This window comes from Carcharodon carcharias, chromosome 8 (genome assembly GCF_017639515.1).
Source record: "Carcharodon carcharias isolate sCarCar2 chromosome 8, sCarCar2.pri, whole genome shotgun sequence".
Classification (NCBI taxonomy): Eukaryota; Metazoa; Chordata; class Chondrichthyes; order Lamniformes; family Lamnidae; genus Carcharodon; species Carcharodon carcharias.
The window spans coordinates 158,917,060-158,942,589 of NC_054474.1; the positions used below are offsets into that span (position 1 = coordinate 158,917,060).

At 41.4% G+C, this 25,530-nt stretch overlaps 1 protein-coding gene across 5 annotated transcripts in view; it reads left to right on the forward strand.

Moving 5' to 3' along the window:
- LOC121281570 (formin-binding protein 1) overlaps positions 1 to 25,530 on the forward strand; it is a 274,207-nt gene that overhangs the window by 162,675 nt on the left and 86,002 nt on the right. For all 5 annotated transcript variants that reach the window (XM_041194555.1, XM_041194557.1, XM_041194556.1 and 2 more), the window contains exons 7-8: positions 7,077 to 7,205; positions 8,980 to 9,126. In XM_041194555.1, coding sequence (XP_041050489.1) covers positions 7,077 to 7,205; positions 8,980 to 9,126 — 276 coding nt within the window. The remainder of the gene's footprint in view (positions 1 to 7,076; positions 7,206 to 8,979; positions 9,127 to 25,530) is intronic.

Below are 25,530 nucleotides of genomic sequence, written 5' to 3' on the forward strand. Positions count from 1 at the left end.
CAAAAAGGAACTTGATTTCACCTGAAAGAATCCCACTGATTTGCCATCCTATGTTGTGAGATCAATTTATTTTAATAAGATTTTATCTTTATTCACTCTAGCTTTATTTGCTATGGCAATATATCTTGGCCAACCAGAGAGATCATCTGCTGCCAGGTGCAACACTGTGTCAGTGAGTTGCACATTTTTTTCAGCCAATCCCCTTCTTTATGTTCCCATTAATTGGAGTTATTTGACATTGCTCAAAAGGGACTCCCCAATGTGCATACATCATGCCACTTTGCTGCAGACTTAGATGGACTGTGGTGTTTGTTTATTTTCACTTTGTTTAACATGCACCCCCAAATAGGTAGTATTTGAATTTTAAAATCATATGAACACTACAAAGTTGTAGCTTTTAGCATTGCAGAAGAAAAAAAATTCATCTTCCTTGCCTCTGATTTCAATAGCCAAGAATTTGACTGGATAGTTTTTTTTATTCTTTCATGGGATGTGTGTGTCGCTGGCAGGGCCAGTATTTGTTGCCCATCCCTAATTGCCCTTGAACTCATAGGCCATTTCAGAGGGCAGTTAGGAGTTATCCACACTGCTGTGGGTCTGGAGTCGCATATAGGGTAGACCAGATAAGGATGGCAGATTTCCTTCCCTAAAGGACATTAGTGAACCAGATGGGTTTTTATGACAATCAATGATAGTTTCATGCTCACCATTACTGAGACTAGCTTTATATTCCAGATTTATTAACTTAATTCAAATTCCATTTGGAATTGTTGGGATTTGAACTCATGTCTCCAGAGTATTAGCCTGTGCCTCTGGATTACTAGTCCAGCAGCATTACCGCTAAACCCTGTATTGTATCATTATTGGGAAGATTTTCTGTGACATAGATCAGGTACTTGCATTTCTGAATGAAGCCTTTATTATTAATATATCACAGTTGGATTCTCAATTCTTTCAGGAGCTTATTTGCCATGGCCTCGTCAGGTTTAATTCCAGAATGGAACAGTATCGGAATAGCAAATTTGTGTGTCATAAAGGCAACAGTTCACTATCTATTTAGTAGCACATTTAAACAGGAATGAGTGAAAAACAAACAAAACTGCCAAGCAAATGTGAGGCTTATTTTTCCACTACACTTCCTAGTTTAATGAGATCAAAGAGTATCGTACTTATATATCAGATACAGCACACCAGCTCTGAGTTTAACAGGTGGAGGTTAAAAAGGGAAGCAAGGATTTGTTATGCACAGTACTTCCATTACTTAAGGGTCCCTAAGATGTCAAGCTGTTGAGGGTGGCAGAGAAAGTAGTTAAAATGGCGTATGGGATCCTGGATTCCATAATCATCGGCATCGAGTGTAAAAGCAAAGAAGTTATAATGAACATTTATAAAACACTGGTTCAGCATCAGCTGGAGCATTGTGTCCAACTCTGGGCATCACACAGTAGGAATGATGTAAAGTCTTTCGTGATGATGCAGAATGGTTCCAGTGATGAGAGACTTCATTTGCGTGGACAGATGGAGAAACTGAGGTTGTTCTCTTTCGAGAAGAGAAATGGAGAAATTTGGTAGAGTTGCGCAAAATCATGAAGGGTCTAGATAGAGCAGACAGGGAGAAACAGTTTCCATTGGCAGAAGGAACGAAAACCAGAGGAAATTGATTGAGGTGAATGGCAAGTAGACTAAAGGTGACATAAGAGAGAACTTTTTAATGCAACGGGTGGGTAGGGTCTGGAATGCACTGTCTGAGGATGTAGTAGAGGCAGATTCACTTGTGGATTCCAAAGAGGAATTTGATGAGCATCTGAAGAGAAAAAAATTGTAGGACTATGGGGAAAGAGTTTGAGAGTGGGACTGACTGAGTTGCTCTTGCAGAGAGTGGGCACAAACATGGCAGACCAAAAGGATTCCTTCTGTGCGGTAACCATTCTGATTCTATTTTATACAGCAGTTTTCTGCACCCTTACTATTCCAGTATTTTTTTGAAATTATTCAAAAAAAAAACCATAGGGCAACTGGCTGTTCGCTTTTGTACAATTGAGAGCATGTAAATGTTGTATGTACTTAGTCTTTGCACACAAGATCCATCAAGTGATCCTCATCAGTCATGCTAGTTGGTTTGAATTTGCAACACACTGCTCCAGTTTTATCCAAAACGGAGAGAGTGCTGCTGCACAGACACAAATGTGATGCATCATGGCTCACTTGCATGGCTGTTCAAAGATTATGGACCTCAGATTTCAACAATCCTGGTGCACCAAGTACAACCTGACAACAGGTAAGTTCAGTATATTCACTAATAAGGATTGCTTGCTCAGAAGTTGAGTTACTCCAGTGAGTAGGTGTAGCACACTTTCATGGTAACGTGGCATGCATTAAATTCTAGACATTGTTAGACTTAAATACTCGATTGAAGCTCGAACATCACAACTGCAGTTCATCACTGTCTTAGCTGAAAGAATTCAGTGTGATATTTGACCAAATTATTAATGTTCAACAGAGTAAATATATTAAAATGTAAAACTCAATTTTTAAAAAATTGCACATTGCTTTCACAAAGCTTGTGTGGTACTTCAAAAAATAATTTTGGCAAGTTTTCAAAGTTGCAAACTGATTTTATTTAAAAAGGATAATGTACTTTGAATATGTTGGGTTGGCACATTAAACAAACTAAAATGAACAAACCAATAATTGTTTTTTATTTAAATTAAGTTTGCAACTTTGATTTACTGCCTTTAGAAGAGATTTTTTTTTTGCAAATTGAGGCCCCATGGTCCTGCTTCAAACAGATGTACTGTTCTTTCATTTTAGTCTTCAGCAAATGGGCATTAGTAACAGTTTGTGCCCATTGCTTCAGAGTACTAGTAAACAGAATCCATCTTCCTCGGGCCTTTAAAACTGACCTATGGTGGAATTTACTAATCATCTGGTGTTTAGGATTAGCAGCCAAGCTGTCTCCAAGCTCTGTTTTTTTGTTCATTGTGAAGTTTGCTTGACAAGTAAACATTGTATTCCCATATTAAAATATTTCACTTGTGAATGTGTAAACAGGGTGGTATTTTGTATGTAGGAAGTTTTGTCTTTTTTTCCTTTTAAACTAAGGGACAATTCCAGTTTTAAACGGCAAAAGTGCAAAATTATTTTTTTATTCATTCTTGGGATCTGAATGTTGTTACCAAGGTCAGAATTTGTTGACCATCCCTATTTACCTTTGAGAAGGTGGTGGTGAGCTGCTTTCTTGAACTGCTGCGGTCCATTGGGTGTAGGGACATCCTTATGCTGTTATGGAGTTCCAGGATTTTGACCCAGGAACAGTGATATGGTTCCAAGTCAGGATGGTGGCTGACTTGGAAGGGAGCATGTAGATGATGATGTTCCCATGTGTTTGCTGCCCTTGTCTTCCTAGGTGGCAGAGGTCGGAATGTTTACAAGGGGCTGTCAAAGGAGCCCTTGGTGAGTTGCTGCATGAAGATGGTACACATTGCTGCCTTTTAGATGATGACAGCTTTGGGGAGCAAGGAGGTGAATTACTTGCTGTAGAATTCCCAGCCTCTGACTTGCTCTTGTAGTCATAGTACATACAAAACTGGACCAGTTAAATTTCTGGTCAATGATAACCCCTAGGATGTTGATGGTGGGGGTTCAGCGATGGTAATGCTGTTGAATGTCAAGAGTAGTGGTTAAGTTCTCTCTTGTGCAGATAATCATTGTCTGCCACTTGTGTGGTGTTACTCATCATTTATCAGGCAAGCCTGAATGTGTTTCAGGTCTTGCTGCATGGAGACATGGACAGGATCCATCCACCCCCCCCCCACCCCAACTGTGGGCGCGAGGCCAGTGCAGGTGAAGGGGGGCATTCCCTGAGCCGGGCGTGCAATCCTTCGTGCATGCGCGTCAAAGAGCGTACAGATCCCCCTGAGGCAAAGTGCTGCCTCAGGGAAATTGGCTCAGGTTTTAAACATTGAATAAAGATGATTTTTAAAAAGATTATTGACATGTCACCTCATGTAACACTGTCACATGAGCTGGGACATGGTCAATTTCTTTATTCAAACATTTCATACAAATTTTAATACCCTCATGAAACCTCATCCCGCCCGTGGATGAGGTTTCATGTTTTTTCTGAAGGTTGCCTGGGCTCTTCGCCTGCCCACCAGCCTTAAAAGTTGGGCAGGCAGGTCCATTATCTATTTGATTACTCACCACTGACCTTTTGATGGAGGCCAGGTTACTGAAGCAGCTGAAGATGAATAGCTCTCGGATGCTAGCCTGAGGAACTCCTGCATCAATGTCCTGGGGCTGAAATGAATGGCCTCCAACAACCACAGGCATCTTTCTTTGTGCTGGATATGACTCCAGCTAGTGAAGACATTTCCCCTGATTCCCACTGACTTCAATTTAACTACGGCTATCTCATGCCACACTGTATTAAATGATACCTTGATGTCAAGGGCAACTGTTCTCACCTCATCTCTTGAGTTCAGCTCTTTTGTCCATGTTTGAACCAAGGCTATAATAAGGCCTGGAGCCAAATGGCCCTTGCAGAACCCAAACCGAGCATGTTATTGCTGAGTAAGTACCACTTAATAGCACTGTAGATGACTCCATCACCTTGCTGATGATTGAGAATAGATTGGTGGGATGGTGATTGATCAAACTGGATTTGCCTTGCTTTTTGTGAACAGAACATACCTGAGCAAGTTTCCAATTTGTTGGATAGTTACCATTATTATAGCTGTTCTGGAGCAGCTTGGCCAAAAGTGTGACTAGGTATGGAGCACAAATCTTCAGCACCTCAGCTGAGACATTGTCGGAGTTATAGCCTTTGTTGTATTCAGTATGCTCAGTATGTTCCTGCTGTTTAGCACACGTGTAATCCTGTGTTCTAACCTCACCTTATTTTTAGGTATGACTGGTGCTACTCCTGGCATGCTCTTCTGAACTCCACATTGAGCCAGGATTGGTTCCCTAGTTTGATGGTAATGTTAGAGTGAGGGATATGCTGGGTCATGAGGCTACAGATTGTGGTGGTATCCAATTATGCTGCTACTGATGGCCCAGCGTACTTGTGGATGTCCAGTTTTGAACTGCTAGATCTGTTCTGAATCTATCCCATTTAGATGGTAGTGCCACTCAACATGGTGTAGGGTGTCTTGATGTAAAGATGGGACTTTGTCTCGACAAGGACTTTGCATTTGTCATTCTTTCCAATATAGTCGGGGATAGATGCATCAGCAATAGGTAAATTTTGAGGATGAGGTCAAGTGGGTTTTTCCCTTTGTATGTTCCCACATCATTTGCTGCAGCCCAGTATGACAGCTATGTCCTTCAGGACTCTGTCAATAATGGTACTGCTGAATCACCCTTGATGGACATTGAAATCCTTGACCTTAAGTTTATTATGTCCCTGTGCTACCCTCAGTGCTTATTCCAAATGGTTTTCAACATGGAGGAATACTGATTATTGAGTTGAGGGAAGGCAGAAAGTGTTAACAGCCAGATTTTTCCTTACCCATGTTTGTCCTGGAGTCACAAGTAGGCCAGATTGGATAAGGAAGGTAGATTTTCTTCCTAAAGCACATGAATGACTCAAATGGGTTATTATGGAAATCCAGTAGATTCATGCTCACAATTACTGAGACTCCCGATTTGTTGAATTCACTGAATTTAACTTCCCAGCTGCCATGGTGGGACTTGAACCCTATTGACCATAAGTCCAGGCTTCTGGGGTATTAGTCCAGTTATCAAACCACCAAGCTACCACGGCCAATGAATTGCTTTGCTATTGGGAGATTTTAAGGAGTTTTGAATAGCCTTAACTTCAATTCATTATCTGCTGTGGCTTGGCCGAAAAGTGCATTAAAACAGAGGTTTGCAATTAATAAATGAGTTTACTCCACACTTCATTGATATTTATTAATGTTATATTGTGTTTCAGTATTTATGTGTACTAGTTCTTATTTATATGTTCATGGGATATGAGCATTATTGGCAAGGTGAGCATTTATTGGCCATCCCTAACTGGCCTTGAGAAGTTTTATACACAGTTCTCCATGGCCAAAAGTTAACTGAATTTGACTTTCTTCATGTCCCTTTCCATTCCTCAGCTTTTGCAAGTGTCTCATATTGAGGTAATGCCCCATGAACAGTAAGAATCCTCAGGTACCTTATGTAAATAGCCAGCTATCTTCTGAGCTTAGACAGTGAGAGATGCCAGATTATTGGACTATATGGGGCATCACAACCAAGACTAGTCTTGTTCTTGCATATTATCTACACACATATTCTTCTTGCATGATTCATCAAGTAGAGATCAGACTGTGAACTTCAGCTGGCATTTTATTTCCCTTCCTATCCTACAATTCTGAGGCCAACAATTGTACTGTCACTGGCACCCTCATGTACATCAGCTAGCCAAGCAGTGAGCAGGGGACCTAACAGCTAATATTTATCAGTACAACATCTTATAGTAAATGTATCCACCAGGGAGCACTTCTTACAAATAAGCCTTGCCATACAAGTCAAAAGAATTGGAAACCTGCATTCATAAGTTTCTGTTACTTAGTATAGGTTGCCCATTTGCAACACAATCTGTGGCCCCTATGTAGGTATTAAGTGAAGGGAATAACTGTAATTGAAAGAAAGTGACAATTTAAACTCATCATTAGATTCTAGCATTATAAATTGAATTCATGTAGGTTTCATGTGCTGTCCTTCAGAATTCACTGGTTTTCTAAGAAAAACTATCAGGCCGCTAGAAAAACCCTACAAGTACTTGCCTGCTATCACTTGTGAAATATTACCTTATCCACAGATATTCATTCGTAAATGTCCTATGTAAATTTGTTGATGATACACTCTTATCTTTTATTTCAGGTTCTTGCTAACTTTCCTGCATTTCTATTGTACAATTTTTGTTTCTCTTTCTTCCATCCTTACATCTACTGGCTTGTACGTCATCTTTGTTAACTATTCACTGAGAAATAAAATAACTCCATCATTTATGAGAAAATGCACAAACATACAGTATGAAACTCAAGTATGGTATTATTGATTTTGTGAATATTTCTGAACAGGCACGGCAGCAGGCCCAAACTCGGCATCAGATGGCATCTGATAGTAAAGGAGAATATTCCAGTGTTCTTCAGAACTTTAATAAGGAACAACATGAACATTATTACACAAATATACCAAACATCTTCCGGGTAAGTTGGAATCTGGCTTCTTTCCATTATATAAGAATGCAAGACTGTAAATAGTCAAAAAAAACAGTGATCCACAATTTCACATTTTCCAGCAAATGACTTCAAAAATCCATGTATAAAATTTTACATACAGAATACACCCGTGCAGCATCACATCATAGAGTGGTTTTTGCACTTAAGGCATCACATGACCTTGTCAGTGAGTATACACATTTGTGTAAAATGTTTACATTTTTCATCATGCTGAGGTAGCAAAACAACTATTAGAGTTTATGTTTGCTTAGTAACGGAAGATGTGTTGTTCCAGTGGATTTAGCAGACAGATCGCTGCCAAACAACTGCCTGGTGCTTTCCTCATTGACACTGAGGCTTCCAGCTCATACCTGACACTTTTGTTTCACTCTGGAAGCAGACTTTCTGTGCTGTGGTAGGAAATTCCTGATCTTTTTCCAAGTCAAGGATTTAAAACTAAGAGCCCGAATCAGGACTAGCAATGATGCAGAAAAGTTGAGAAAAGTTCACTCTGAGTTTCAGGGAGAACAGGAAGAATTATGGAATGGGGGAGATGGCAAACAGTGCCTCTATTGGAATAGAACAGGGGAAAGTGTCTCTAAATGGAAGAGGATGTTAGAAAAGCTCAAAGTGGGGAGGAGTTCAGAGAAGACTCTCTCAACTCAGCAGGGTGAGGAGGAATTCTTAGAGAAGCTTTGTTTTCTTTTCGCTCAGCTATGAAGCTATTTATTGGTCCCCAAGTAATTCTCAATAATCCCTGCAATATAACTGGCTCAAAGCCTGCCTGTATTCCTGCTGGTTCAGTGTAGCTTCCTTATCCTTATCCTTAGCTTCAGGATAACCAGAATATATTTTTTTAACTAAGGAGCTAAGGAGGAATAAAAAGAAAAAAAAATTCTCCAAATGCTTAGAATCCAAAGTAAAATCAGAAAATGCTGAAGAATTAACCTCTACCTTCTGTTAGTAGACTGTGTGTATTTCCAACTGTCCTCATTCAGAAAAAAAAGTTCTAGTGAGTTGGTGGTTGACACTATAATGTACATTTACAGCAGTATCTGCATAAAAACTTGTGTGAAGTCCCATTTGTAGTTCAAGGAAATATTTTGTGATCTTCATTCACACACGTGTGCCTTTTAAGTTCTAACACACTGCTGCTATTTGCCTTGATATCTTACCATTCCTAACTATATCAGATACACCAAATTGAAAGATGTGCATTAATTTGTGTTTCTTTTAATAGAAGAAAATAAAAATTAAAAAGTGAAGTATACAGGCATCACCTTTAGCATTGCAGTGCTTCCTTTAAGGTGATAAAGCACTCATTACTCACCAATCATCCACTTTTTAAAGTAAGAAGTTCTTAACTTGGAGTGCTAGTAACAGGTTAAAAAAAATCAGATCCAAATTTATATTGTCACTACTGTAGATGATTAATGTAGATGCCCAGGAACAAAACTATAATTACAACAAATGGACCAGTAGAATAATTGATGTCATGATCTACAGCAACTATATATTTTCATTAAATTACAGTAGCCTTTAGGCTTTTAAATGATTAAATCATATTATTGTTGAATTGAGTATAATTCAGGATACAATATCTACTGATCAGTGAACAAGAACTAGGTAATTAAGCAATGGACAATACACCAACACCCTGACTCTTCCTGAAGACCATACACAGGGTTTTAGTTTGTCATGTATTAAGTATAGAAAATGAATTAATTAAAACTACATTTAATAATAAAATTGTTAATTTCAGAAAATTCAAGATCTGGATGAAAGAAGAATAGTCAAAATTGGTGAATCAATGAAGACCTTTTCTGAGGTTGACAGACAGGTCATACCTATCATTGGAAAGTGCCTTGATGGAATCACAAAAGCAGCTGAATCTATTGATGAAAAACATGTAAGTCTGTGTGCAATGGTTACTTAAATATAAGCTATGCTGAAATTGTTCCTGCTGGGCTTTGAGATTATAAATTCTATTTTGGGAAGTTTAATGTTGTAAAAGTGACCTTTTTCCATCACAAGATGAGCCTCATCAAAAAACTTAGTAACCATAAAGAGACCAAAACAGAATATCTGAACAGGTGGTAAAAGTCCTGTGGAAGAACTTCAAAAAGATCAAAAACAGAACTTTTTGACACTTAAAAAAAATTGCACCAAAATTGAGATTTGGATAATTGCAAACTGAACAGGTTTTGCTCTCGCAGGGTATGAAGTTAACTGAACTCCTCAAATGTCTCTCAGCTTTGCAACATAACTCTTATTCAGTTATTAATCCACAGTATGGACTGATGTTTTCCACTTGGTTTGTGTGTACAATAAATGTATGTGACTGACTAATGCAGTCTTCTCTATTGAGTAACCTCTCACGTGGGTTTGAAATTGTTACCTATATTGCTTTCAATTAGATTAACTGCAGCCTTTGCCATTACAGTATCCTGATTGACTGAACACTGTGGTTCCAAAATACATACACCAATTACATGCATCATCCCAAAACCACTTCATGCATGAGATTGTATTAGCTAGTCAGCCCCTTCATTATGATGTTGGTAGCAATTAAGCTTTCTTCAAAAGTGACCAGTTGTCAAACCTATACCGTTTCAGCCTTTTCAAAACTGGAAACTGCAGAACAATCAGCATCAGCTTTTATTGTCCTCCTGTATAGTAACAAAAATGTTGATGATCCATAGCAACTGTGTTTTGCTGATCATTAATACCTTTTTGCTTTCAGTACACTATAATTGAATAGCATTGAAGAATGCTTCCTCTGTAATGAATGTACAGGATTATTCAGACAACTGTGATTACGTTTTTCTGAAACTTTTGAAACAATTCCTTAAGGTTTAATCAATGCAAAATTATGTCACTCCGCTTTTTAAGAAAGGTGAGAGTGGGAAACTGGGGAACCGTAGACTGGTTAGACTAACTTCTGTTATCAGGAAATGCAGAGCAGGCAGGCCATTCAGTGTGCAATGCTGATTTTAATATCACGAGCCTCGTTTAGGAGGTCAACACTGCCTTAACCTCACAAACTGAACACAGTTGCATACAAAAATCAATTAATCATCATTATACATCCCCTTAGTGCCTCTCCTTTGTTCTTTTGCCTGTCCTGTTGTTCCTATGCTGTGCTAGGTCAATGGCAACATCATGGCTGGTGGAAGGCTGCTGACTTTCAGTGAAGACGACTGCTGATAGCCTTGGGGGAATGACCTCTAGGAGCTCCGGGCAAAAGGCCTGGCTGCAGACTACACTATCTCAGCATGGGCATCATAGGCACTAAGCATTTCATTGTGCATACCCATTATTCTTCTATCGTGTGCCCCATGGAAGTACTCACCTGAGTGCTCTGCAGCAGAATTTGTGTGCCACCTCTCCTTCTGGTGAGCTGATAACTCTGTTATCGTTGCCCTCTTGTCCTGGCTACAGCTCACTCCTGCCCAGTGTCTCATCAGTTAGCGTGGACACTGAGAGCATGTGTGGGAAGTATGCACTGTAGGTAGATCATGGTGTCAGTCAGTGCATAGCACTGTTTTGACGCCAGCGCTGCCTTTTTCCAACTCCAGCTAACACCCTCATTTGAACATACACAACTGAACTTACATTCAGCATTGTTATTTCACAGCAGTTGGTAAAGGTTGAGTTGTTTAAATCCCAGAGGGAAACTTGAACAACTGTCATAATCTATTTTCAAATTGCATGTTTGTGAAGCAGCACTGAATTCAGGAATAAGACCACCAAGCCTCAAGAGGTTTTTTATATAAAATTAAATTAAGCGTTTATTAATTTAAACAAATACAAATTAAACACATACACATGTTTACAAATTACCCATAATAACTTTTAAACAAATCCCCAAATTAATCACTCCCAGGTAAATCTCCACCAAGGTAATAGTAACCCATTGAACTCTCTTCATGACCAACAGCAGGGAGGTCCCCCCACCAGAGCTTTTTAAGGTGGTCATCAACTACATTCAGGTTAGTTCTGATGGAACATGGAGTGTGCATGTGTCCTTCCCAGGATAGCAGTCTTCTCCATGGTGCAGGGTGCTATTGACCGCATACACATGACTTTGTGGGTGCTGTATCTCAAAGCTGGAATGAACCGCAAAGATGACCACTCGCTGAACGTGCACTTGGTGCGCAACTGTGATTAGCATGCTGGTGAATGCCCAATATCTTGGCAGCAATCATGATGCTTTCCCTCTCTGGCAGCCCACTATTCCCCCAATCTTTCAGCCACCATGTCAAACCAGAGGGTAGCTACTGGGAAACAGGTACTATTTGCTTTAACCTGGCTCATGATTCCACTCCCCAACCCAACACATGTGACTGCAATGAAAGCCATGTTGCCACATAAAACATCATAGGGTAGGGCTTTGGGGTGCTGAAACAAAGGTTCTGCTGCCTGATCCACTCTGGAGGAGCCCTGCAGAATCCACCAGAATCTGTAACTTCATTTGGGTGGTCTGCTGCATATTCCATAACCTGGCTGTCATAAGAGCACAACTCTTGCCACCAGGGATACAGCGAGCAGCTCAAGAAGAGAAGGGGAGAGGGAAGAGGCAGCAACACATCACTGGTTCAGCTGGGCCATCCCTGTTCGCCCTGTTCGACTTCAGTTCCAATGAACTCAATCCCAAATCCCCATTGTGCAATAGTCCCACAAGTTACCAACCTTCTCCTATGGACCATCACAGCATCCTTTTGGCTACAATACTGAAATAAAAGCTACCACAGAATCATTCCATACCAATTTTAACCAACAAACCATCCAATACTCTGTGCAAAAATCAATTAATTGCCAGTCTGCATTCCCTTAATGCCTGTCCTGAGGGTGCTTCTACGCAGTGCTACAGCAGTGGCTGCAACATGGTTAATGGAAGGCTGCAGACTTACAGTGGGGGGGACTGCAGAAGGCCTTGCAGGACATCTTTGACCAGCTCTGGGCTTAGCAACCCAGATTCAGGTGGTCTCAACTCGGCATGGGTGGCAGCAATCTGGGCTGGCTGACTGACTGAAAGGGAACAGTAGGAACACTGGCAGAATGACAGTTGTGGAAGCATAAGTGCTATCATCCTGAGAGAGGACAGCAGGTTTGTTCCCCACAGAGCTGTTTCTGCAACCCAGAGTGGTACCTTAGCAATCCGAGTAATCTACTGGAGCACTGATTGCTGGGATGCTGTGAGACTCTGAAAGCCTATTTGAGCACTTCTACCTGCAGCCATGATGACAGCAGTCTGAGCTTGCACAACACTAAACTGAGCTTGCATAGCAACAAGCTGACATTTCAGGACCTCAGCCTGTGCTTGCACTGCTGTACTTAGGCATTGGGTGGCTTCTTCTTGTACTAAATGGAAGCTGAGACATCAGCCATCAGACCCTGCTGCATCATGGTTGGGTTCACATGTTTTCCCATAAATTGGCCACCACTTCCACACTTCAAGGAATGGGCTCTAAGTCTATGCAATGCCATGTGCCATATTGGAGCCAGCCTGCTCCATTTTACTTGATAGTGACAGCTGGCTTTCTGGCAGGCCTGCCTATGCACCAAGCATTTCTGTGTGCCTGCCCATCAGCCTAATTCTGTAAGCTGCTCCATAAAAGTCTCACCTGAGTCCACTGCAGAAGAATTCGTGCACCTTGCCTTCTGAGGGACTGGCACCTGCACTATTGTTTTGCCCTGCCCTGGCTGCAACCCAATGCTGCCCAATGACCCACCACATGCAGATCACACCATGATGCTGGTCTTTAGTTTGTATACTGCTTGCAACTGAGCTGGTGTCCGCAAGTGTGAGGTTGAGTGACGGTTTTTCTTCTTCATCAATCTCTTGTACCTCTTGCATTTCAGGATGCCAGATATGTTGTTGACCAAGTGACAGTTCTTGGGCACCTGAAAAGATAAATGCACAAGGATAAGGTTGGGTTGAGGAAAGGAGGGGAAAGCAACAGGTACATGCTTCCATCATCTGAAACTTACAAATCAGAAGAGATTGTGGGATGAGGGAAAAGTGGAATGTGAAAAGGTGGATTAGGTAGGAACATATCAACATCCTCTATGGTTTCAGCCCATGAGGGCATGCCCCCTTGCCAATTAGATGCTGTTGCCTCCAATCATGGGCAGTTCACCCTGTAAGAGAGATGGAACTATGTTAATGAATGTCATGCGCCTGCAATATTTCAACAGTGGCATGTGTGCAAGCTGTGAAATGAGTGTGAGGCTTACAGAAATGTTAAGCATGTTACAGTGAGGGGAGGCAATGAATGAGTAATTGATAAAAGCATAAAACTGCGGATGTTGGAAATCCAAAACAAAAACAAAAATACCTGGAATAACTCAGCAGGTCTGACAGCATCTGCGGAGAGGAATACAGTTAACGTTTCAAGTCCGTGTGACTCTTCAACAGAACTAAGGAAAAATAGAAAAGAGGTGAAATATAAGCTGGTTTAAGGGAGGGTGGGACCGGTAGAGCTGGATAGAGGGCCAGTGATAGGTGGGAGATAGCCAAAAGATGTCATAAACAAAAGGACAAAGAGGTATTGACGGTGGTGATATTAGCTAAGAAATGTGCTAATGGTGACACTAAGTGTAGAAAGCAGGACGAGCAAGGTACTGATAGCCCTAGTGGGGGTGGGGTGGGGGAATGGATTGAAATAGGCTAAAAGGTAGAGATAAAACAATAGATGGAAATACATTAAAAATAATGGAAATAGGTGGGAAAAGAAAAATCTATATAAATTATTGGAAAAGGGGGGGGGTCGGAAAGGGGGTGGGGATGGAGGAGAGAATTCATGATCTAAAGTTGTTGATCTCAATATTCAGTCCAGAAGGCTGTAAAGTGCCTAGTCGGAAGGTGTTTAATTGAGATGTGTGTAGGTGAGTGAAGACTGCTGTGAACATAGTAGTGTGTGAGACTACTGATTCATTTGCAAGGATATGACATCCAGTTGCATTGAAGGCCTCCAATGCTGCATCAAAGAATCTAGGGGCACAGACCCTGGGCTGTTGCACCGAAGATTATTTTCAACCAGTTCCAGCAGCTGTTCCAGCCAAATTATTCCTTGCCTTTCAGAGCTAACTTAGTAGGTAGCACAAAGTTTATGTGCTGCTGCATTGTTACGAAAGGATGCAGGTTAATCGTACATCATAATCTCTGTGTCCGGTTATCAGCCTAATCCAATTCTCCACTTATAGGATTCATTTTGAAAGAACAGTCCCAGTAAGACCAAGTTTCATGCCTGGCGGAATTTCCCGATTGGATTTTTCTGCAGGACCCATTTCTCATGTTTATACAATGTGAACAGACCCTCAGTTGTTACGTTAATCAAAAATAAGTGCACGTTGACAGAAGCCACTGTTTAACAATTTACCAGTATACCACAAGACATAAAACTCATGATCATTGCAAAGTATCTAATTTTTTTTGCTGTCATGAAAACTGCAAAGCATGATAAGGACATGAGAAATGAAGACAGTTACAAAACAAAGGGGCTGGCTGCCTTTAATGTGTGCACATACTAGTTTTAGTTCTGCTGTTAAAAGGTTCTTGAGATCTTGAGTTGGTTGAGCAGCACCTTGGCACATGGTGATGCTGTGGAATGGTGGGATGCAATTTTGATCACCCATCTGACTCAGTACTGAAGGAAGGCACTGAACAGGGCTGAAGAAGTCCTGTGTGATTCTTTTTAACAATCTGCTCTTATTTGTTGCTTGGTATTCAATTTTCATGGCAGTGGAAGAGTCCAAAGATATTGTTAGTTGCTTGATCATGCAGGAGAGCAAACACAATCATTTACCTTTCTGATGATGTCACCTCAACCTGAAACATAATTCTATTTCTCTCCACAGAAGCTGCCGACCTGCTAAGTATTTCCAGCAATTTTTGTTATTTCAGAATTCCAGCATCTGCAATATTTTGCTTTCCAGAAGTTTTTTGCTGAATAACAGTCAGGAATTCCACTTTATGTTCCCCTCCCTAGCCGAATAAGTTGATGCCAATTGTAATGCCAATAACAGCTGTGCTAGCTGAAATCGCTTAATTTAGCACAGACCTTAAGTGAACTCGAGAGCCCCTGGTTTCTATGGTTGAGTACTTTGGCTAAGTACATGTTGTGTATTTACCTACTTTGCCATTTAGCAAGTGGAAACCCTGATTCCTCAGTTGCTTAATGGAATTATTTTTTGTAACTTGATCACAGCTTAGCTTGAAACAGATGACAGTCCATCAGTGATAACTTTAAATACATACTGCTGAATACACAAATGATTGCAAACTTCTAATTCAGACAGCAATTTCCTGTTACTTACATTCTCTATCTCACTAACATGTTAGTTTCTTACTTATGGAAAGGCAGGAAGTATGTTAAATTCATGGTGATACAGCCAAGGCAATGGACAGGAAGCAAAATCCAAACAGATAATAAAAAGAATCAAGGTGACAAGAAATAGAAAATTTGCTTGCATTTATGGCACCAAGCTTAGAAAAGCCATACTTGCATTTGATTCATTATGCTGTAACGCTGACACAGTGTATCATTTGTTGTGCTTCAGATATGCAAAATGTATTGTTTCTATGCTTTTTATGGACAGGTTTGTGGCATATTATGTTTCTTAGTAATGCTTACTGTTTATTAAAATTAATTTGTGTATCACCCATGTGAGGTGAACTGAATTGTTATATGTAGTTGATTTGCAAAAATTAGCACAGTCAGAAATAATTGTTACAGAAAAGAATTCAGCCTGGCTATACACATTTCTAAAGAGTGTCTGTTTGATATCCCTTTTTATGGTTCCGGTGGAAGTTAACTGGAAGAATGTGTGTGCTTTTTTTGTCTTAATTACATCTTCCTGAAGTCTGAAGCATACAGTTCACTACCTTGGTGTCACAATTCACTCTGAGATGAGTTTCCAACCATACATAAATGTATCGTCACCAAGACGGTCTACTTTCACCTCCATAGCACCATCTGGCTCTATCTCTGCCTCAGTATATCTGTTGCTGAAAGCCTATCCATGCCTTTGTTACCTCTAGACTTTATAATTAGTAAAGAAAAAGTTCTGAAGAAATAAATGGGACTATAAACTGACAAGTCCCCTGGATCTGATGGCCTACATCATAAAGTTTTAAAGAGGGACTACAGAGAAGATAAATTTAAGTGTTTTAGAAAGACAAGAGCAGCAGCAGCACATGGGAACACCACCACCTGCAAGTTCCCCTCCAAGCCACACACCATCCTGACTCGGAACTATATCGCCGTTCCTTCACTGTCACTGGGTCAAAACCCTGGAACACCCTCCCTAAGAGCACTGTGGGTGTACCTACACCATATGGACTGCACCACCACCTTCATAAGGGCAATTAGGGATGGGCAATAAAAATTGCTGGCCTAGCCAGCGATGCCCACATCCCATGAAAGAATAAAAAAAAGTATTGGTTTTGATCTTCCAGAGTTCCTTAGATTCTGGAAAAGACCTTGCGGTTTGGAAGGCAGCAAATGTAACCCTGCTGTTCAAGAAAGGACGGAGAGGGAAAACAAGAGCTTTAGCCCAGTTAGACTGACATCGATAGTGGGGAAAATGCTGGAATCCATTACTAAAGACATGGTAATTTAGAAAAATTACAATGTGATTAGGCAGAGTTACCTTAGTTTTATGAAAGGGAAATTGTGTTTTAACAAATCTTTTCAGGTTTTTTGAGGATGTAACCAGCAGGGTAGAAAAGGAGAAACCAGTGGATGTAGTAGATTTCAGATTTTCAGAAGGCACTTGATAAGGTGCCAAGTAAGAGATTTTTGCATAAGATTAGTACTCTTGGGATTGCGGATAATATATTGGCATGGACTGAGGATTGGTTAACATACAAAACAGAGAGAAGAAATTAACAGGTCATTATTGGGATGTAACTTGTGGAGTGTCTCGAGAGTCAGTGCTTGGGCCTCGGCTATTTAAAGTCTCTCGATGACTTAGATGAGGGAATCTAGTGTAATGCATCCAAGTTTTGTGATTATACAAAGCTATGTGGGGAAGTAGGCTGTTAAGAGGACACAGACTGCAAAGGGATATAGACCAGTGATTAGACAAGAAGGTGGAGGGTGGAGTATAAGGTGGGAAGTGTAAAATTACCTGCTTTGGTAGAAAAAATAGAAAGGCAGAATATTTTTTAAAAGGTGGGACATTAATAAATGTCTGCATTCAGAGGGATTTGAGCGCCCCTGTATGTACACAGCTGCATGTTATTTTTGCAATTTATGTTCCCTCTGAGGTACACAGCTGCACAGCTATTTGGAATGTCCTGCACATTGTAATAAGCAGGCCGTGTACAACAGCAAGCTCAAATGGAAAAGGGGCAGGGCTAAGCATTAAACACCAACTGCAAAGGCTCAAGCAGCTGGAGAGAGAGTAGGAAAAAATGTAGCTGTGACTCAAGAAGCTTCAGGTTGAGAGAGAGAGAACCTAATTGGAGGAAAAGCAAGAGCATTAAAATGTAGAGCATTGATTGGACAAGCAGCAAGATCGAACTAGAGGGAGAAGTAAATGTGCCCTGACGTGAGACAGCTGGAAAGTGAGGGATTGAACAAGATCTCAGAACCCTGGGATAGTCAGAAGGTGAGAGTGCTCCAGATTCACAGGTCAAGAGTTGTGGGATGGGACGAGACCCGTGGATGGGGGCGGCGGCAGGAAATACCCCAGTAGTCAGTCAGCCTGCCTATGAGGAGAGAGAAAGGCACTTTGCATGCAGTATAGGAAATAAGGTAAATGAGCTTGTGGCGCAGATTGAAATTGGCAGGTATGATGCGGTGGGCATCACGGAGACATGGCTGCAAGGGGATCAAGACTGGGAGCTAAATATCCAAGGATATACATCCTATTGAAAAGATAGACGGGTTGGCAGAGGGGTTGGGGTTGCTTTGTTAGTAAGAAATGAAATTAAATCGATAGCAAGAAATGATGTAGGGTCAGATGATGTAGAATCTGTGTGGGTAGAGTTGAGGAATCGCAAAGGTAAAAAATCCATAATGGGAGTTATGTCAGCCTGTGGGGCACAAGATACACCAGGAGATAGAAAAGGCGTGTAAGAAAGGCAAGGTTACAGTAATCATGGGGTATTTCAATATGCAGGTAGACTTGGAAAATCAGGTTGGTAGTGGATCCCAAGAAAAGGAATTTGTGGAATGTCTACGAGATGGCTTTTTGGAGCAGCTTGTGGTGGAACAGGCAATTCTAGATTTAGTGATGTGTAATGAGGCAGATTTGATAAGGGAGCTTAAGGTGAAGGAACCCTTAGGAGGAAGTGACCATAATATGATAGAATTTACCCAGCAATTTGAGAGGAAAAAGCTAGAATCAGATGTAACGGTATTACAGTTGAATAAAGGCAACTACAGAGGTATGAGGGAGGAGCTGGCCAGAATTGACTGGGAGATGAGCCTAGCATGAAAGACAGTGGAACAGCAATGGCAGGGGTTTCTGGGAGTAATTTGGGAGACACAGCAAAAATTCATCCCTAGGAAGAAGAAGCATACTAAAGGGAGGATGAGGCAACCATGGCTGACAAGGGAAGTCAGGGACAGCATAAAAGCTAAAGAGAAAGCATACAATGCGGCGAAGAGCAGTGGGAAACCAGGGGTTTGGGAAGTCTACAAAGACCAACAGAGGACAACTAAAAAAGAAATAAAGAGGGAGAAGATTAAATATGATGGTAAACTAGCCAGTAATATAAAAAAAATTGCAAGAGTTTTTTTTAGATATATAAAGTGTAAGAGGGAGGCAAAAATGGATGTTGGGCCGCTGGAAAATGACGCTGGAGAAGTAGTAGTGGGGAACAAAGAAATGGCGGAGGAACTGACTTTGTGTCAGTCTTCATGGTGGAAGACACAAGTAACATCCCCAAAGTTCAAGAGAGTCGGGGGGTAGAGGTGAGTATGGTGGCTATTACCAAGGAGAAGGTGCTAGGAAAACTGAAAGGTCTGAAGGTGGATAAATCACCTGGACCAGATGGATTACACCCCAGAGTTCTGAAGGAGTTTGCTAAAGAGATAGTGGAGGCGTTAGTGGTGATCTTTCAGGAATCACTGGAGTCAGGGAGGGTCCCAGGGGACTGGAAAATTGCTAATGTAACCCCCGTTTAAGAAGGGAGTGATGCAAAAGACGGAAAATTACAGGCCGATTAGCCTGACTTCAGTCGTTGGTAAGATTTTAGAGTTCATTATTAAGGATGAGATTTCAGAATACTTGGAAGTCAGCATGGTTTCATCAAGGGGAGGTCATGCCTGACAAAGCTGTTAGAATTCTTTGAGGAGGTAACGAGTAGGTTAGACAAAGGAGAGCCAATGGATGTTATCTACTTGGGCTTCTAGAAGGCCTTTGACAAGGTGTCGCACAGGAGGCTGCTCAGTAAGATAAGAGCCCATGGTGTTAGAGGCAAGGTGCTAGCATGGATAGAAGATTGGCTGTCTGGCAGGAGGCAGAGAGTGGGGATAAGGGGGTCCTTCTCAGGATGGCGGCTGGTGACTAGTGGGGTTCCGCAGGGGTCAGTGTTGGGACCACAATTTTTCACTTTATACATTAATGATCTAGATGAAGGAACTAAGGGCATCCTGGCTAAGTTTGCAGATGATACAAAGATAGGTGGAGGGACAGGTAGTATTGAGGATGCGGGAGGCTGCAGAAGGATTTGGACAGGTTAGGAGAATGAGCAAAGAAGTGGCAGATGGAATACAATGTGGGTAAGTGTGAGGTCATGCACTTTGGTAGGAAGAATAGAGGCAGAGATTATTTTCTAAATGGGGAGAGAATTCAGAAATCTGGAGTGCAAAGGGACTTGGGAGTCCTAGTCCAGGATTCTCTTAATGTTAACTTGCAGATTGAGTCGGTAGTTAGGGAGGCAAATGCAATGTTGGCATTTATTTTGAGAGGACTAGCATATAAAAACAGGGATGTGCTGCTGAGGCTTTATAAGGCTCTGGTCAGACCACATTTAAAATATTGTAAGCAATTTTGGGCCCTGTATTTCAGGAAGGATGTTCTGGCCCTGGGGAGGGTCCAGAGGAGGTTCACGAGAACGATCCCAGTAATGAAAGGCTTAACATATGAGGAACGTTTGAGGACTCTGGGTCTATACTCGATGTAGTTTAGAAGGATGAGGGGGGATCTGATTGAAACTTACAGAATACTGAAAGGCCTGGTTAGAGTGGACGTGGGGAAGATGTTTCCATTAGTAGGTGAGACTAGGACCCGTGGGCACAGCCTCAGAGTAAAGGGAAGACCTTTTAGAACAGAGATGAGGAGAAACTTCTTTAGCCAGAGAGTGGTGAATCTATGGAATTCATTGCCACAGAAGGCTGAGGAGGCCAGGTCATTGAGTATATTTAGGTTATTTAGGTTAGAGATAGATAGGTTCTTGATTGGTAAGGGGATCAACGGTTACAGGGAGAATGGGGTTGAGAAACTTATCAGCCATGATTGAATGGCGAAGCAGACTCGATGGGCCAAATGGCCTAATTTCTGCTCCTATGTCTTATGGTCTAAATTAAAGTGATGGGACCTGCAATTCTGAGAGTGCTCAGATCAGCCCCAATCCTGTTTCTATACCAATCACAAATGGGGACTTTGATTGACTTTCCTCGTGTGTATCTTATTTTATTGCCCAGCTAACTGCAGTGACTGAGTCCAGATAACTCGGCCAGACTAGCAACAACATTGGGACTTCAGTCTGCTTTTGTTGTGCAACCTTCTTAATATTTGATTGGTTTTTAGGGAGATCAGCTTAACTTTTTTTCACAAAAACAGAAGGCTTTATCCAAAAGCTGTTTTATTCAGCAAGCAGTTGGGATCTGGAATACACTGCTAGAGACTGGGCGACAGATTCACTCATGGTTTTCAAAAGCAAACTGAATCATTATCTAAAGAGAAAAGAATTGAAGGGGCACAGGGAAAAGGTGGGAGAGTGGGACTAGCTAAGTTACTCTTGCAGAGGGTCAGCACAGGCATGACTGGCCAATTGGCCTCCCGTGTTGTAACCATTCTATGAAAGAATTTGCCTTCATGTAGCACCTTTCATGACCTCAGGATATCCCAAAGACAATTAAGTGCTTTTCCTTTTTTCATGTGATGTGGACATTGCTGGTAAAGGCAGCATTTATTGCCCATCCCTAATTCAACTTCACTTTTCTACGCTATTCACATACCCTATAGCCTTTTGATTTTTTTTTCTTTTTCTAGCCTAGGAGCACTGAAAACTGTAATGCCCTACTGCCGCTCAGCTGATTTCTTGATATCAAGCTTGTTAGCTTTGGGATTGATTGTTGGTCCATTGTTATTTTAGACTGACTGAATGATTGCTGCATTTAGATTTACAGTGAAGCCTGTGCACTGCTGCAGGTGGCTTCCTCCTTCAGTTTGTCTGTGTGTGCATCTAAACAATTGTGTAATGCTTCTGGCTCATTCATCATTCATGGATGGAACAAAGCTGAACTGTCTCCAGATGTTGTTTTGTTAAGTGTTCGAAGGATGTTGAATGCTCATGGGAAGAGAGAGATACTGTGATTTGAATTTTTTTTTATTTGCGCCTCCACTCCTCAAAGTAGCTGCTTAAAGGGAAAATAGAATGTCAGTTATTTTAGTGCAAGTTGCTCTATTTTGGGCTAAGAAAAAGAAGTTCAGAAAAATACTTGTAGACTTCATTTTAAATATTAAGTGTTTACCTGTAAGCTGGTTTTTATTGTTGCTATGCTGCTCTATCACCTTCTGGGCCAGGGATATCTTGCAGTAACTTTTTTGGATGCAACTGGAACCTCAACTTCAGAACCAGAGTCGATCTGGAGCCTCCCAACTCTACTTTTCTGGTTAGAAATGATAAAAGATTTTTAAAAAATATATCTTCATGAAGGTAGGAGAACTTAGAATTAAAAAGTACTCCCATCAGACACCCTTTCCCCTTTTTAAATTCACTGTACATGAAATTAAGCACTGCATTTAATTTGGCTACTAACTGATTAGTGACGATTTAGCAAATATATTATAAACAAATCTTTTGAAGTGCAAACTCTTGCAGCTGCAGTGTTTTCCAGATTACAAGATGTACAGTTTCCCATTCAATTTAAATATTCATCTGCCCCTGTGGTTGTCTGATGTAAGAGGAAAGCTGATATTATTAATACTGAAACTAGATGCTCTGCGTGGTTGTGTTAAGTTAGGGTTTGTCATCTTCCTCTGTTTTAATACGTGAAAGTTGTGTGGTCATTATTTTTATGAGTTCTCTTGCAAAAAACCGAAAACCACAAAGGAGTTAGGATGAACTTTTGTGTCAGAGTGAAAGAACCTCTGAAAAACTCTGCAGCTGACAATTCTGCCCCCTTTCAGTGTAGGCCAGTCCATGTGTTCAAGGCTACGTCCTAGGGAATACTTTGGTAAATTCTTGTGCTCTACTATACCTGTTACTACTAACAGTTGAAGCACTTCATTTTTTGGAATGTTGTGCCTGCAACAAGCACCTTCTGGAAAAACTTTCATAAGTTGCATGCAAGTTACAAAAGTCTCAGTAAGCATGTCTTAACCCAATCTAAGTGTACCCAGGTGAATTTAATGTTTCGCATACCAGTCAACCCCTTGGGCTCTCTGAACAAGATTACCAATTTAGTACCAAATTATGGTATCATGTTGTCTGCCTGTACCAACTGAGAGCTGGAATGAGACTCCCAAACTCATTCCATTTAGGAACATTACAGCTGGTAGAGAGAAAAACCTTTGTCCTATTTAACCTGGACTAAATTCCAATCCACAGCTAAAGGGTGTTGCATCAGCAGCACCATTTGTCTCACTTCCTTAAGTAGCCTTGATTTGTTTGCTGTTATTGTGGTAAATATCGTATCCTAGTATTTAAGTTGTTTCCCATATTTAGACATCATATAAGTAGGTCTTAACCCAGGACTTAAGACTTATACCAGGTTTTATAAACCATCTAGCATGGAATTTATATAACCAAGGGCCTGAATTTTTCCTGCATCGGGCAGGCTTGGTGGGAGCGGTCGGGAACCTGACCGCCGCCTGCGACCGGGTTCGCACTGCCGTTTTACGCGGGCAGGGCTGAAGTGAAATGAAGTTGAACTGTTCACACAAGCAAGTAGCAGTAAGTTGTAACCTAAAGTACTAACAACTCGCATTAGCGAGCCCACTCATCCCTCTTATCCCGCCCGTGGATGAGGTTTTTGAAAATGTGGCCTCCCCGCCTGCCCATTGTGCCCATGCGACGCCCTGAAAATTGCACGGGCTGTGCAAAATAAAATTCAATTGATGCCTCAAGGGCCTTAACTGGCCCATTAATTGATGGCGGACACGCCTCCGTCCTCATAGTGTGCCCGCCTTCCAAAATATCGTGATGGCACGCGGTGGCGTCGGGATGCACGCCTGATGTCATCGCACACCATTTTACGTTCCGGCATGTCGGGCCTGCCACCGCACGCCAAATGTAAAATTCTGGCCAAGGGATCAATGCTGGGACCATTTGTGTTCTTTGTATTTATAGATGATTGGACATAGGAAGCACTATCCAATTTGTTAACACAGAGTGGATGGTTTGGCAAACAATGACAAAGGGCCACAAAAGTCTTTAAGAAAACATACAGGTTAATGGAATGGCAGGCAGGTTAGCAGAATAGGCAGATAAGTGGTGGATGCAGTTTAATGTGGATAAGTTACGTAATACATTTGGAAAGAAAAGGGTAGGATTTTATACCTAATGAAATATACTAAGCTGTTTGGGTGAACTAATGGAACTAGGGGTTCAAATGCATAATTCATTGAAAATGAGAGTGCTGGAAGATAAAGCCATTAAAAAGGCTCATAGCATGTTAGGCCCAGAGAACCGTGGATGACCAGGGATATTCAGGTTACGATGAGAAGGAAAAGAGAGGTTTTTAGCAAGTACAAGGGAAGCAAATCAGCTGAGGCATTAGTGGAGTACAGAAAGTGCAGGGTGGAGTTTAAGAAAGCAATTAGGAGAGCAAAGAGCAGATATGAGAAGGCTCTGGCTGGTAAAAGTAGGGAAAATCTCAAGATATTCTATAAGAGTATCAATGGGAAGAGGATAACCAGGGAAAGAGTAGGGCCCATAAGGGACCAAGGGGGCAATCTATGGGTGGAGCCAAATGACATTGCTAGAGTGTTGAATGAATATTTCACATCCGTCTGCACCCAAGAGAATGAGGATGAAGGTATTGAATTTGGGGAGAGAGGCTGTGAGGTTCTTAAGCAAATTGATATAGGGAGTGACAAGGTATTGGAGGTGTTGGGAGGCTTAAAAGCGGACAGATCTCCAGGTCCGGATGATTTGTGTCCCAGGCTGCTGAGGGAGGAAAGGGAGGAGATCGCAGGGGCTCTGACCCAAATGTTTAATTCCTCTCTGGCCATGGGGGAGGTGCCAGAGGACTGGAGAACAGCTAATGTGGTTCCGCTATTTAAGAAAGGTTGTAGAGATAAGCCAGGAAACTGGAGGCTTCACTTCAGTGGTAGGGAAACTATTGGAGAAAATTCTGAAGGAGAGAATCTATCTCCATTTGGAGAGGCAGGGTTTGATCAGGGAGAGTCAGCATGGCTTTGTCAGAGGGAGGTCATGCCTAACAAATTTGATTGAATTTTTTGAGGAGTGACCAGATGTGTAGATGAGGGTAATGGAGTTGATGTAGTTTATATGGATTTCAGCAAAACCTTTGACAAGGTCCCACATGGGAGATTTATAAAGAAGGCAAATGCACATGGGATACAGGGTAACTTGATAAGGTGGATTCAAAATTAGCTTAGTTATAGAAGACAGAGTGATGACAGGAGGATGCTATTGTGACTGGAAGCCAGTGTCCAGTGGCATACCACAGGGATTTGTGCTGGGTCCCCTATTATTCATCATTTATATCAATGACATAGATGACCATATCGGGGGTAGGATTAGTAGGTTTGTGGATGACACAATGATTGGCCAGGTGGTTAACAATGAGGCTGAGTGTCTTGGGCTACAGGAAGATATAGACGGGATGGTCAATTGGACAGATAGGTGGCAGATGGAATTTAACCCTGAAAAGTGTGAGGTGATACACTTAGGAAGGAGTAATTTGACAAGCAAGTATTCAATGAATGGTATGACACTAGGAAGATCTGAGGAACAAAGGGACCTTGGTGTGTGTGTCCATAGATCTCTGAAGGTAGAGGGGCATGTCAGTGGGGTGGTGAAAAAGGCATATGGGACACTTGCCTTTATCAATCGAAGCATAATTACAAAAGTAGGGAGGTCATGTTGGAGTTGTGTAGA